Source organism: Trifolium pratense, linkage group LG1, assembly GCF_020283565.1.
Source record: "Trifolium pratense cultivar HEN17-A07 linkage group LG1, ARS_RC_1.1, whole genome shotgun sequence".
NCBI lineage: Eukaryota > Viridiplantae > Streptophyta > Magnoliopsida > Fabales > Fabaceae > Trifolium > Trifolium pratense.
In genome coordinates, this window is record NC_060059.1 from 12,022,869 (window position 1) to 12,037,432 (window position 14,564).

The window sequence follows — 14,564 nt, forward strand, 5'->3', positions numbered from 1 at the left end:
TAGTAAGAAGAAAGGAAGTGAGAGCAATTCCTTCCCCTTCCTCTTCTATCTCAACATGAACAATTAGAAACAACTCTCAAATCATTAGCACCATTGATCAAAGAAATAGATGAATATAACAAGAAACTCGATCGGAGATATTCTTTGAGCTTGATTTGAGAGCTCAAGATATGAGAGGATTGAATTAAGAGGTGTTTGTTTGCCACCTCAACCACCTGGTTTTACTGTTGGATTGGATGGTCCTTTGAATGAGTTGAAGATGAGGTTAGTGTTTCTGTTGTTACTGTTACTGGTTCTGCTGGTTCGGGGAAGTCGACGTTGGCTAAAAGGTTTTGTTTGGATGAACAAGTTAAAGGTATGATTTTGTCTCTCTTTCCATTTAGCTTTTTATTGCTTTCTTTTGTGAAATTAGTTTAATATATGATATGTCACACTTTAGAGGAAGTTATTATCATGAAATTAATTTAATACATGCCCCATCCAAGTTTTTATTTTGTTGTGTGTATCAAGTGACAAACACACACAACTGCGAGGTCCTGGGTGAGTGTCCGGCCTAACAATTTGTCAGTTGAGCTAGGATTTATGAACTGCCCCATCCATGTTTTAGATCCTACACTTTTCGACAACCGAGCAAGCTACAACATTCAACCGAGTTGGTACATTAGCAACTTACAATCAAGGATAATTGAATTAATAGCAGTCCAGCAAAAATACACAAATTGTAATTCAAGCACTTGAAAACAGTGGCTGCATTAGATGAAATTGTCACTCTTTGAAGGTTGAGATTTATGGCAGCTTGAAGGCACCATCGAGCTCCTAAAGCTTCGGCCAGAAGGGGATTTACTTCAATAGCTTCTAACTTGCACGCTCAGAGTTCAACAACTCCGATTCTGTCATAGATAACGATTCCCCAGTCTGTAAGACCTTTTCAGTCAAACAGCCTGCATCCACAAAAAGATTGTAATCTGTGGCACTTCCAGCTTCCAACTTGCACAATTTGCTTGGTTTGGTAGCCATTTATCTTGCAAAATTCGGACATTTTGCCAATTTCCAATACTCCAACACGCTCCTTTATTCACGTCTCAACCTTCGTCCTTCTCCCATTAATTAAGGTTGCAACAAATCAGAGTATAGAAGAAGGAATTAAAGGACCCCTGAATTTGCAGGGACTATTCTAGTGAGTCCTCCTATGGTGAACAAAAAGATGAACCCTACAGCAAATAACATGACTGTTTTGTATTGTATCTGACTTGAAGTTGGAATCTAAAAGAGGCGAGTTCCTTTAGATAGCTCACTTACCATGTTATGAATTAGACTGGGTTTTGGGTAGTTTAAACACTAAAACAATTTTCATAGGATTAGTGTTGTTATATTTGATGAGAATTAGTATCCATTAGCTTCTCTCAATGACTTATTTGATGCATGTCAATCAATTTATGTTTAGTGTTTTTTTCCCTTTGTTATGCTGTTAAGTTATGGCTAACATGATCTTCATTGCATCTAGAGTAGTGTTGGAATTGGACCAGATTAATTAGATAACATTGCAGAAAACTGTGCAGGAAAACACAGCAGCAGTTCCTGCACCTAGAGCACAGACACCCGTGTGTGTCCCCTGCTCCTGCGCTTAAAGTGCAGCCAGTGCGTTTAAAGTGCCTTTGACAGCCCTATTTTACCCTGTTATGTGTTTTTGGACGCTTTTGGGACACCGTAATGTCCCTAATGGACTAAGAATAATTAGGAATGAAAAATGTAGCTGTTAGTTTAACCAATTGCATAAGTTTGGGTAGAGAAAACAAATAGAATACTTTGGATTAGATGTAATATAAGTTAATTCAGGACAGATAAGAAATTGTGAAGTTGATCTTGAAATGTAGCAGACTTTGGACCACAAGGCACCAGAAAGACTCTCTTATGTAGGGGTCGGAGCTGGATTGGAATTCTACATAGAATTTCACGCAACCGACAAGATGAGGTATGACCATACGCTTTAGCCCTGATATGATAGGGAATTTAGCCGGGTATGTAAGGGAATAGATGTTAGTACCACCCTAGGATAGGTGGGACTCACTGAGGCTTTATGTCTCATCCCAATCCCTTTTATTTTTTACAAATAAGAGGATTAAATGAGTCAGGGGTAAGAAGAGCTAAAGATTGAAGATGAAAGATTTTATTATATCAGTTCCTTCCTAGTTTTGTTTAGATTTGCCTGTTAGATATGTCTGATAAGTATTTTCCGCTAAGTAATGGAATTTTCATGACGATCCAATTGTATATATATTCCTGTCGATATTCTAGACATTTGACGTGGCGTGTTATAGTTAGAGAAGTCAAATTTCTTTGTGTTGAGAAATCAAGGGTATAATCAGTTTGACAGTTAATACCTTAGTGATTGTAATCAGTTGGATTATAGTGAAAATTATTCAATATGAAGGTATTGGACGTATTCACCAACTTTAAACGCACTGGCTGCACTTTAAGCGCAGGAGCAGGGGACACACACTGGTGTCTGCGCTCTAGGCGCAAGAGCTGCTGCTGTGTTTTCCTGCACAGTTTTCTACAATGTTATCTAATTAATCCGGTCCAATTCCAACACTACTCTAGATGCAATGAAGATCATGTTAGCTATAACTTAACAGCATAACAAAGGGAAAAAAAACACTAAACATAAATATGCATCAAATAAGTGATTGAGAGAAGCTAATGGATACTAATTCTCATCAAATATAACAACACTAATCATATGAAAATTGTTTTAGTTTTAAAACTACCCAAAACCCAGTCTAATTCATAACATGGTAAGGTAGCTATCTAAAGGAACTCACCTCTTTTAGATTCCAAAAGAAAGCAATAAAAAGCTAAATGGAAAGAGAGACAAAATCATACCTTTAACTTGTTCATCCCAACAAAACCTTTTAGCCAACGTCGACTTCCCCGAACAGTAACAACAGAAACACTAACCTCATCTTCAACTCATTCAAAGGATCATCCAATTCAAACACCACTTCTAAATTCAGCTCTAAACGTACTCCTTAATCTCCACAAGTGTTTCCAACCCATTTCTCATATCTTGAGCTCTCAAATCAAGCTCAAAGAATCTCTCCATCCAATGCTTCAAGAAGTAACAACAATTCCACCACTTGATTTGTTCTTTATCAGAACATTTAAGAACAAGTTCTTTTCCCTCTTTCATTTGCTTGATCGATCAATCGATCGAGTTTCTTTGATCACTGGTGCTAATGATTTGAGACTTGTTTCTAATTGTTCATGTTGAGATAGAAGAAGAGGAAGGGTCTTCTTACTAGACTATGTGCTAAACGGCTCACTCATCTACCAAAGCTCCTCCAACTTCCATTTTATTACTAGTTACTAGTACTAGTACTAGTATACCATGTTTTTATTCGGTAAAAAGTAGAGGATAGTTAATATATTGTTTATAAATTAGTTTTTAAAGTTAGCTGATTAAATTTGTATTGTTTCGTAAAATTAACGATTGAATTAATATTTAATTTTTTTTTAAGTAAGATGATACGAGTAAAATTGAAAAAAAATATGATAAGTTATAAGCTCATAGACTCTGTTTGGAAAGCACAGTAAGTTAACTTATAGCTTATTTTACTAGCTTATAGCTTATTTTTCATACGCTATTTCAATTAACTTATGATCTTATAGCTTATATTTTTTCTTTCATTTTTACCCTTGTTATTTTATATAAAATTCAACTTTACCTTTTATAATTGATTATGACTTAAAAAATAACCTGTATATTTTAGTGAATATAAATCATACTATTTTTTTAATAAATTATGATTAATACCCATATAGCAATTTTTTAATTATCTATCAATAACCATATAGCAATTTTTAGGTGAATAGTTGAGTTTTTTATTTACGTTGTTTATCGTAAAAAAATAAATTATGCTGCTTATGGTACACTTATTATTATTATTATTATTATTATTATTATTATTATTATTATATTACTAGGGCCAGACTGGGCACGTTCCGCGTTTGTCTGCGTTTCACGTTTGTCTATGTCTATTATGCAAACTTATGTCAAAAAAAAATATATATGTCTTATGTAAAAATTAGTTTAATAACATAAATAATATAGTATATTAGAACATTTAATTTTTAAATTCTAAGTAAGTGAAATATTAATTTGATATATATTTTATTATGAATTAACAATACCCTTTTATGTCATTTTACATTTATCAGCTAGTTAAACCGCTAATTTTATCAAATACTTCAATTAGTTTATTAGCTAAAATAATCGGTCATCAGCTAGCTTATCAACTGACTGCTATTTTTACCAAATATAGCCATTGATTTGATAAATAACTCATTGGTGCCATTGATTAACAAAAATTTCCCCTTTCCTATTTTTTTTTAAATATATTTGTTTTGCTTCTTCTTTTACATCAATTTTTTATTTATGTACTTATTTTTAATAGATTATGTAATGTAGGTGTATAATGCCCTTACTACATTAACCGGAAAGAAAACTTGTAGGGTTTGTTTGATAACCTGAATAAGAGACAAGATATGATAACCGTTTCATTTTGGACATGAGATCTAGATGATATAGGTTGGTAGTAAGTCATTTAGTAAGGATTGTTGGTGGTGGTACCCCATTGTGAAGAGGGGTCCAATGGTCAACTCATTCATTTTATCAACATGCGGTCATTATAAACATAATAAATCCTGCTGTCACATGAATAAATGGCAAAACCAGCTGAAACAGTAAATTTCTTTTCATTTCTGAGAATATACAGTGTCTCTTATCGTTGCCGAAATAACAAACAAGCAAAAATGTAATGCAGAGAAATCTCAACCACCGCTTACAACAATGTCTGTTACAACAGAACAAAATGAATGGCTTACGATCTTCTTTCCAACCTCCTTTCGCTAGATCTTCTCTCCTCTGCCTCTCGTCGTTTTTGCTGCCTGTTCAAGAACATAAACGATGGCAATTAATTAGCTTAGTAGTAGCTAAAAAATTACTCCTAACTTTATGAAGTAACATTGACAACAAACAAGGAACAGAATATGTCAATAATCCATTGAAGTGAAACTGTTTAACTTGTCTTGGGTGCATTAAGAATATTGCAACAAGTATTGATGTCAGCTTAAAACTTTTGAAAGAGTACATAGCTGAAACGTGAATCACAAACTTGGTTTATATTCTAGCTTTCTTTAAGTACATGTGAAGTATTAAAAGGATAACAGGCAAAACATACTTTGAAATGTCTCAAGAACACGTGCCAAACTAAAATCAAATCTTAGAAATTGAAAGCACGACCAAAATCAAAAGAGAAATAAAATGCACAAAGAAGTTCAAGGTAGTTGACCAACTTACGCAAATTGCATGTATCCACCGCCAGCATTAGCAGCAGATAAAATTGCTGCATGAGACCCAGCTGTAGATACAGAATCCTGCCCCACAGAGGGCAGAGGATTTTTTCGATCACCATCCACCTGTCATTCACTAGAATTTAGTAAGCACAATGATGACGATCACAGAAGTTGCGTTCACGTTCTGTTTAGATATAAATACCTTGTCCCATTTAGATTTTTTGTTCTGTCTACCATCCCGATTAATAGAATCAGCTGCAGGAGGCACCAGATGCAAACCACCTGTAGAAGCAGCAGAGCCACCTATGCAAAAAGTCAACATAGAAGTGCCATAAGAATATAACATAATATATTGAAAAATGACTTCTTAAAAAAGTTTCAGCACTGCACAAATAAACTAAGTGGTTTCCAAACCTGTAACAGGCATGCTGATCCTGGGAGCACCAAGCATAATTCCTGGTTGCGTACCCCCAGAAGTAAAATCAACCTTCTGGTTTTGGGCTTTCTTCTTCTCTTGCTCTTTCCTATCACTTTCCCGCCTCATATCAGCTTCTGTTTTGGTTAGGTAACAGACAAAATCAAATGGGGGCAAGTAATGTAAAAACCAATGATGCCCATAACACCACTGACACTAATAAAATAGCTGAGATAGGAAAACTATTTGCAGTATTTACTTTAAACTAATTAGTAGATGAACACAAGGGAACATGCAAAAATCATGAAATAACAAGAACAGATGCTTCACTTCAACTAAACATATATTGGTTTGCCAAGTCAAGAAAGCTGGAAAAAGTTTTAATGCAGAAGTTCGCAACAGGAAGGACTATCGAAACCCTGACTTTTTACTGCATGCTGTAAGGTACCAGGATATTGATCAAATAGGGTCTTGCTTCAGTAAAGATGTATTTGACCCTCATGGATATGATTCAAGTGACTTCTATGATCAAATAGGTCCGTAATTTGCTCTTCTCCCTCCATTTTGGGCTCAATGTTACTGGTATTTGTGTGTAATTTGTTCCTGTTTTCACCTTAATTAATTAATGTATTTATTTAATAGGTCACAAACTAATTGTAGTGCTGCACATTTTTGAGTTCATCTATATTTTTTGCCACTGAAACTTGGGCTTTTGATGGCTATTTGTTTTCCTGTTCTCATGATAACTTTGAGACTATCATTCAGGCTGACTTACTAGAACCTGTGTTAGAGTAATTATGATAAGTTTCGTGAACTATAATTGATCAGACTACATATTATGAATATGAACATCAGTAAATTAGAGAAATTTTGACTTGCCTTTGATTTTTTTATTATTAGTTTTACTCTACTGCCTCTCCCATAATTTTTGACAAATTTTGTTGGTCTTGACTTGGCAAACCAATATATGTTTAGTTGAAGTGAAGCATCTGTTCTTGTTATTTCATGATTTTTGCATGTTCCCTTGTGTTCATCTACTAATTAGTTTAAAGTAAATACTGCAAATAGTTTTCCTATCTCAGCTATTTTATTAGTGTCAGTGGTGTTATGGGCATCATTGGTTTTTACATTACTTGCCCCCATTTGATTTTGTCTGTTACCTAACCAAAACAGAAGCTGATATGAGGTGGGAAAGTGATAGGAAAGAGCAAGAGAAGAAGAAAGCCCAAAACCAGAAGGTTGATTTTACTTCTGGGGGTACGCAACCAGGAATTATGCTTGGTGCTCCCAGGATCAGCATGCCTGTTACAGGTTTGGAAACCACTTAGTTTATTTGTGCAGTGCTGAAACTTTTTTAAGAAGTCATTTTTCAATATATTATGTTATATTCTTATGGCACTTCTATGTTGACTTTTTGCATAGGTGGCTCTGCTGCTTCTACAGGTGGTTTGCATCTGGTGCCTCCTGCAGCTGATTCTATTAATCGGGATGGTAGACAGAACAAAAAATCTAAATGGGACAAGGTATTTATATCTAAACAGAACGTGAACGCAACTTCTGTGATCGTCATCATTGTGCTTACTAAATTCTAGTGAATGACAGGTGGATGGTGATCGAAAAAATCCTCTGCCCTCTGTGGGGCAGGATTCTGTATCTACAGCTGGGTCTCATGCAGCAATTTTATCTGCTGCTAATGCTGGCGGTGGATACATGCAATTTGCGTAAGTTGGTCAACTACCTTGAACTTCTTTGTGCATTTTATTTCTCTTTTGATTTTGGTCGTGCTTTCAATTTCTAAGATTTGATTTTAGTTTGGCACGTGTTCTTGAGACATTTCAAAGTATGTTTTGCCTGTTATCCTTTTAATACTTCACATGTACTTAAAGAAAGCTAGAATCTAAACCAAGTTTGTGATTCACGTTTCAGCTATGTACTCTTTCAAAAGTTTTAAGCTGACATCAATACTTGTTGCAATATTCTTAATGCACCCAAGACAAGTTAAACAGTTTCACTTCAATGGATTATTGACATATTCTGTTCCTTGTTTGTTGTCAATGTTACTTCATAAAGTTAGGAGTAATTTTTTAGCTACTACTAAGCTAATTAATTGTTGATAAATTGCCATCGTTTATGTTCTTTAACCAATTGCCAGCTTTCTTATACTCCAGAAATTTATTTATTTTTCTCTGCAATGACATCAATTTAAAGGCAATGATGAAAATTGACGAGGAAATAAATTTGAAAAGTCTAAACGTAACTAAACTACCAAAAGCAAGAGATTCTATTTACAAACTACCTATTCCTGACCACTACATAGAACACAAAGCTTTACCAGATTGCAACAACAATCGAGTGCTTTTCAATTCCAACAGATGATGAGGTCAATTATATGAAGGGTAACAAGTGTCCTAACTCCAATGGGCAAAAGTTAAGGAAGCAAAAATAGGAGTTTTACATTAGAAAACGCAATTTTTACACTTTTAAAAACTTGATTACACACTTTCCAACATAATATTTTAACATTTATTTTCTTAACCAATGCACTAAGGGCATCCATTAGCATTTTACTTATATGAATTGTATGGTATAAATATTACCAATTTACCATATCATGTAAATTAGTAGATGCTAAGAAAGAGAGGCCTAGGAAATGCACAGATGTTGACCAACAAATAAAGTTAACAAGATAAAAAAGTTGAATTCAATCCTCCAATTGCTAAGAAAATGTATGAATTCATTGGCAGTAAAGAATATAGAATGCAGATCAAGACCAAATCACACCAGTTTAATTCAGCAACTGCCTAGTTCTTTATGACATAACCAAATGGCATTCTTATATTATACCATTTTAACAGAACTTACTTGTAGCTCTTCTGAGCATTTAACTTTGGGTGGAGGAGGAAGAAATTTATCCAATGGATCTACAGGTTTATCCTCATCATGATCTGCTTCTCCTTCAACCTCTGCATCATCAGGCCTAATCATGTCGTCATTATACAAGGCATCAGATTTCAATGTCTCGGAAAATTGGGGAGTGTTAGCTTGATTATTAGGTGTCAAAACTTGGACTGTTCCCGATGATGTTCTATCCAACAAATCACCTGCAGCAATGCATTACATTAGGAAGTAAACGAGACATAGAAACTACGAAGCACATAAACAGACACCAGACATGCCACTGACACGTCGACACGATAATAATTTAAGAAAATGACATAATTCAATGTGATCATATGTGTCGGACACTGATGCGTGTCCGAGACCAGGACACGCCTAGTCCAAGGAGTGTATGTGCGCGCTTCATAGCATAGACAACATACACAAATCGATAGTAATGAAATCGAACAAACACAGCAAAGCAAAGGCAACATGTGAAAATTGAATATAAACCTTCTATTTATTATTACCATTTCAGACTGCAATTCCTAAGCAATAATACAAATTGTTAAAAATGAACAATCACAATGAGAAACAAAAATTCAACTTACCATTGGTTACATGAAGTTGATCCCCAAACATGACTCTACCACTACCATCTATCTCTCCATCCTGCAACAAAAACCAACTAACACCCATTACATTTCAGAGTATAATCTAACCGTAAAAGGCTCTGAATGAGAAGAAAAGTACCTCAGGTTCAGGTGACATTGCTACTTCATCGTGACCATAATCAACTATCGTAAGCGTAGCACTTCTACTGCTCCTCAATTCAACCTTTAGTTGCTCCTGCAATGGCGTCCAACTCCTCTCTGTCGGAGTAAAACCATCACCGGCTACCTCGTTGCCGGAATCAGCAACCGTCATTCTATCTGTATCGGCTGCCAAATCTTCCTCCGCCACTTGTTCAGCGGCCTCATCTTGCTCCTCTTCGCGCATCACGTTCTCTTCTTCTTCTTCTTCGGCGTCTTCCATTTCGTCGTCACTGTTATCGTTGTACATGGATAATAAAGCGATTCCTTCCGATTGCTTCTTTTTCGATGCCATGGAATGAACTAGGGTTTTGAAAATTATTGAATAGGATTTTGTTGTAGAGTTGAAATTCGAAGAAAAACAAGTGTTGATATTCAACGAGTGGAGAAATTGATTGTATGAAAATTTGGAGAAATTGAAAATAAGAGAAAACGCAGGAAAATAATTGGGAGCGGAAACTCGAATTCGAACCAGAAGAACAATGAATTGAAGATGGTAAGTAAAAGAACGCGATGCAATAATATAATATAATTATTTTTTTTTATTTTTTTGGTCGTAAATCGTAATTATTATTTACTAGGGGCCAGGCAGGCGCGTTGTCTAACTTATGTAAAAAAAAAAAGTTTTATTCTTTTGTGAGTTTGTTAATAAAATATTTTTGTTGCTACTAAAAAAAATCAAGGGTATTGTTGGTATTATTGTTAAGTGTTATTTCAAATGATAGTAAAGGGCAAAATTGACTAAAGTAAAAGTCAGCACAAACTCCCCTTTATTATTATTATTATTATTATTATTATTATTATTATAATATTTAGTTTTGAAGGGTAATGTTGTCATTAAGAAAAGTCAACACCATATATGAGAGGGTAAATGTGGAAATAATAAAAATCCACACCAAATTGGGATATCCCCTTTATATTATGTATAGATTTATTATTATTTATTTATTTCAGAAAAATAAAAACGAAGTTGAAAGTGTATGCATTGTAGGGCCAGCTTTCTAATGGGACCTTCTTAAGAAGCTTCTTAAGAAGGTTGAAAATTTCTCATCCCACTACCCACTTTTTTACCACACCTCTGAAAATTCTATTTTTGCCCTTGGTCAAAAAATTCGGAACGCGTTTTCTGAATTTTTTTTGCCTTTAAAAACAACTTCGGAATGTGTTTTCCGAATTTTTTCCAAATTTGAACTAAAAAAATTCGGAAAACGCGTTCCGAATTTTTTGACCAAGGGCAAAAATGAAAATTCCAGAGGTGTGGTGAGAAAGTGGGTAGGTGGGATGAGAAATTTTCAAGAAGGTCTGGATCTTTAGAAAGCCCATAAAATATGGACTTAAAATTTACACTAAAAAAATTTCGAAAAATATAAATCGAAGTTTTCTGCGAGTTTTGGATGTAAAAAATAAACGTGGAGGTGGGAAGAGAAGCTTTCGTAAACAACCTGCTCATATTTTATAAGTTGGAGTGTGTTTAACTGCTCAAATTCTAAAATTGGTTGACCGGTGATCATAATATTGGGTTGCCTCTTATCCGACGAATCGGTTGTCTTGCTAGAGTCTATAAATATGATCGTTCGTTCTTACTTTGCATCATTATTTGGTCTCTCCTCTCTTAACTATTTTCTTGTAAGTTATTTTTAAAAGTTTGTGGGTGAATAATTATAGTATGTTCGATTCTTTTTGTAAGTTTTTCATTGTTGTTCTTTGATGATAATGTGTGAAAATGTTATGTTAATCAAGAAGGGACTATTTTTTATATATATACAAAAAGGGCCGAAGCCTAATCAAGAAGGGACTTTTGAATCATGATTATTGAGAATATTATTATTAGGCAAACGAAAGATTTGATTACTGAGATGTTTGGGATGTGCTAAAATTCAAATATTATTATCAAAGCATATTCATTTCTTTGTAAGTACTCCGTACGTACTTATTTGATATTGGATGGAATTTGACTAAATAACATTAAGTAATTGTCATTTTGTAAAAGATATAGAATTTTTCTAATGGATAAAATATATATTTTAAAACTTCAATAAATTATAATGTCACTATTTAATATTGTCCAACCGATAAGCATGAGAATGTCAAACTTACATTTGAAAAATGCACAATCTCCTTACTAATTTGTCCATAAGTACATCGAACTATTTTTGCAAGTAAATTATGTACTGGTAGCATGAAATGTATTACGACAACCATATATATTTCTTTTGACATTGACCATTTGGTTGTCGGATTCTAGTAATTTAAAATTCGGCTATAAGATAATAAAATTTAAAAAAAAAGTGTTATCATTATAAATCAAACTCAAATTCTTTTAAATGATTCGTCATGAAAATAAATAAATAAAAACTTGTTAACATGAGTACAATCACTTAATTAATATAACAAGTACTTCTTACAACATAAAGAAACCTCAAGGATATCAAAAATATAGTTGTATCCACATTAAATTTGATGAAATCATGATGCGACTCTATTGTATAACTTTAAGATAATTTTTTTTTGCCAAAATTATTGTGTTCACCATAATATTTCAATAGTACAATATTACTATTGACTTGGATTTTCAACGCACAAATTTATGTTGTATTTAATCATGACTATTGATTTAATATTGAACTTTTGAAATTATACATCAATTTTAATGCAACTAAACAATCTCAACCGTTAATCTAAACACGCTCAATAAACAATATAGAGAAATATAAGACTAATACCCAATTACCATATACTATCATTTATTTAAATATATTAGTACAAGGTAAACTTAAGATCACTAAGACTAATATTGATGCTCCGTTTGCAAGAGAATTTGCTTACATATGCTGCGACGTTGACATTTATTTATGGCCATGGCCAATCGAGAAGAATCTCATCTAATTAATCTAAAAGTTGATAGAATCATGCAAAAATAACAACATAATACTAATAAACTTAAACTAAAAAAAAAAGTGGCTAGAAAGAAAATTGACCCGAGTATTCTTTGTGAAAACAGTGTGAAGCTGAAAAGCTATCACAATTAAGACCAAACCAAATTTGCGGTTTGTCTTTAATTATTATTTTCTCAAATTTCTTACCGTCACTGTTTGCAAGCAACTTCTAAATTTCCATGAGTCACAAGAATGGATTTGTAGATCTGAATAATCATCTTCTCATCATACTCCTTAGGTGGGGCCCTTTTAAACCCACTATCGGATACAGGTCCACCTGATAGGGCCCCACCAAAACCAGAAGTTGAGCCACTCACGGTCATAACCCGTGAGTTGGCCAAACTCAGCATCATGTTAACGTAGGCGTCTCTCGCCCACGTCAACATCTTCTTGGGCGAAGGGATTCGTTTGATTCGGATCTTGGGTGATAGCTTGATCTTCCATCTCCAAAATTTACCTTTTCTAGCATGTGTGCTTCCAAGTTCAACCTTGTTGGTTCTTCTTCTTCGACCCGACCCGTTTATTCTCTGGTAACCTTTTTCTATGCCAATACTCCTTTAAACCTTTGTATGCACTAGCAGTGATTCCTTCCATGTTTGATCCCTTTGATTTCTTATTTTTCTTTCTTTACTTTCTCTTTGGCATAAATATATGATAGAAATAAGTAAATGGAGAAATGGGGGTGGGTGGGAGAGTGAATGAAAAATGGAAAATTGATGATGAAGTTAGGTATACATGCAGACAGAGGAATAACACATGGGCATGGAAGCTAACTCCTCCTCTGGCTCTTCTATAATAATATATGCTACCATAATCGATATAATATAATAAGTATATGCTTGCTTAATCAATATAGTAATGTTAGATATATATACTAATAAATGTTGGCATATGAAAATAGTTTGGGTAACATAACATAACAACGAAGGTGAGGTGGGGTGGTGGTACCAATACCAATAAATGCGACAAAAACGTAGGTGGATGCATTTAATAAGACGGGCGTCATTTTCCTTCCAACAATACAGATCAGATCAGATCAGATAGAGGTCGCACGAGCCATGCTTATTCACATCACACGGCAGGTTTTCTCTATTTTTTTTAGTTTGGTGATTAAAAATTTCATTCTTAAAGTAAATAAATGATCGATATCTAAGGTTCGAACATCGGTCTTTGTATATATAATGCAATGTTCATATCAACTGAATTTAAGTTTACAGGGTCAGTTTTCTCAATTATGTTTCTCAATTTGATATTGTTGGGTTAAATTTATTGAGTTAATAGTCGAATACTCTCTGAAATCGTAAAAAATCGTTAAATATTTCTTGAAATTTTTGAACTGTCAAATACCTTCTAAAATTGTGTTTCGCTTGTCAACTTACGTCCTACCTCGGTTCACTCTTTTAATTTGTTGTTACTAAATATGAGGTTGAAAATTATGCTTTGTTTAAAAAAGTGAAGGTTGAAATATATTATAAACGAACTATTCATAAATTATTTTTGTGATCATTCTTGATCTAATAATGTGAAAGATCTTCCAAGTAGGATTATATTTTCTACGGTTATATAATTAAAGGGAAATATTAGCGAGTCTCTCAAGACACTTTTGAAAGATTTTAAATGAAAATACTTCATTTGGTTTCAAATATAAGCAAACATTATTTTTCAAATTCATTGAATAATTAATATATTTGACTATTTATGGAGTCCAATGTATTAGAAATAGAAATGTTTAAAAAATGAGAGTATTGAATAAACAATTTATTTGAATAAATATGGAGTAATTCTTAAAGAGTTAATATATTTTACATAACAATTAATCTATTTTTTTCATGTAAAAAAAATCTATTTTTTTCAATAAAAAGATAATATTCCTATTCCTCCATCATAATTTCATAAATTCATACAGTAATGTTTTTTCTGCTATCCTTACCTACATTTATTTCATTATAATAATTGTGTCTCCTCAATCATCATCTTATAGGAGTATTCAATTACTGAGGTAATCCCTCCGTCCATTACTTTTTCATGTTCTAAATTATAAGTGAAAAAATCAACTTTTATCATTTTTAAGATAAACTTTTATTTAATTTACTCTCTCTCTTCTTTTCCTCATAATCAATAACCAATAAAAACTTTTTTTTACATCTTCCCATGAAACTTATTTCAACA

General features: G+C 33.4%; 2 protein-coding genes across 3 annotated transcripts; one reads left to right on the forward strand and one right to left on the reverse strand.

Moving 5' to 3' along the window:
• LOC123885389 lies at positions 1–7,781 on the forward strand. 2 transcript variants are annotated; one of them, XM_045934766.1, is made up of 4 exons: positions 1–355; positions 6,944–7,081; positions 7,193–7,293; positions 7,373–7,781. In XM_045934766.1, the coding sequence occupies exons 2-4, from the start codon at positions 6,952–6,954 to the stop codon at positions 7,493–7,495; spliced, it is 354 nt and encodes a 117-aa protein (XP_045790722.1). In that variant the 5' UTR covers positions 1–355; positions 6,944–6,951; the 3' UTR covers positions 7,496–7,781. The 2 variants fall into 2 exon arrangements, with proteins under 2 accessions (XP_045790722.1, XP_045790656.1); XM_045934700.1 differs by lacking the exon at positions 1–355 and adding an exon at positions 6,138–6,306.
• LOC123888393 lies at positions 4,737–9,950 on the reverse strand. Its single transcript, XM_045937450.1, has 10 exons — positions 9,401–9,950; positions 9,259–9,319; positions 8,633–8,871; positions 7,871–7,956; positions 7,690–7,722; positions 7,020–7,072; positions 5,770–5,907; positions 5,558–5,658; positions 5,360–5,478; positions 4,737–4,947 (listed from the first exon to the last, which is right to left on the reverse strand). The coding sequence occupies exons 1-10, from the start codon at positions 9,752–9,754 to the stop codon at positions 4,881–4,883; spliced, it is 1,251 nt and encodes a 416-aa protein (XP_045793406.1). The 5' UTR covers positions 9,755–9,950; the 3' UTR covers positions 4,737–4,880.
• Between the last annotated feature and the right edge of the window lie 4,614 nt (positions 9,951–14,564).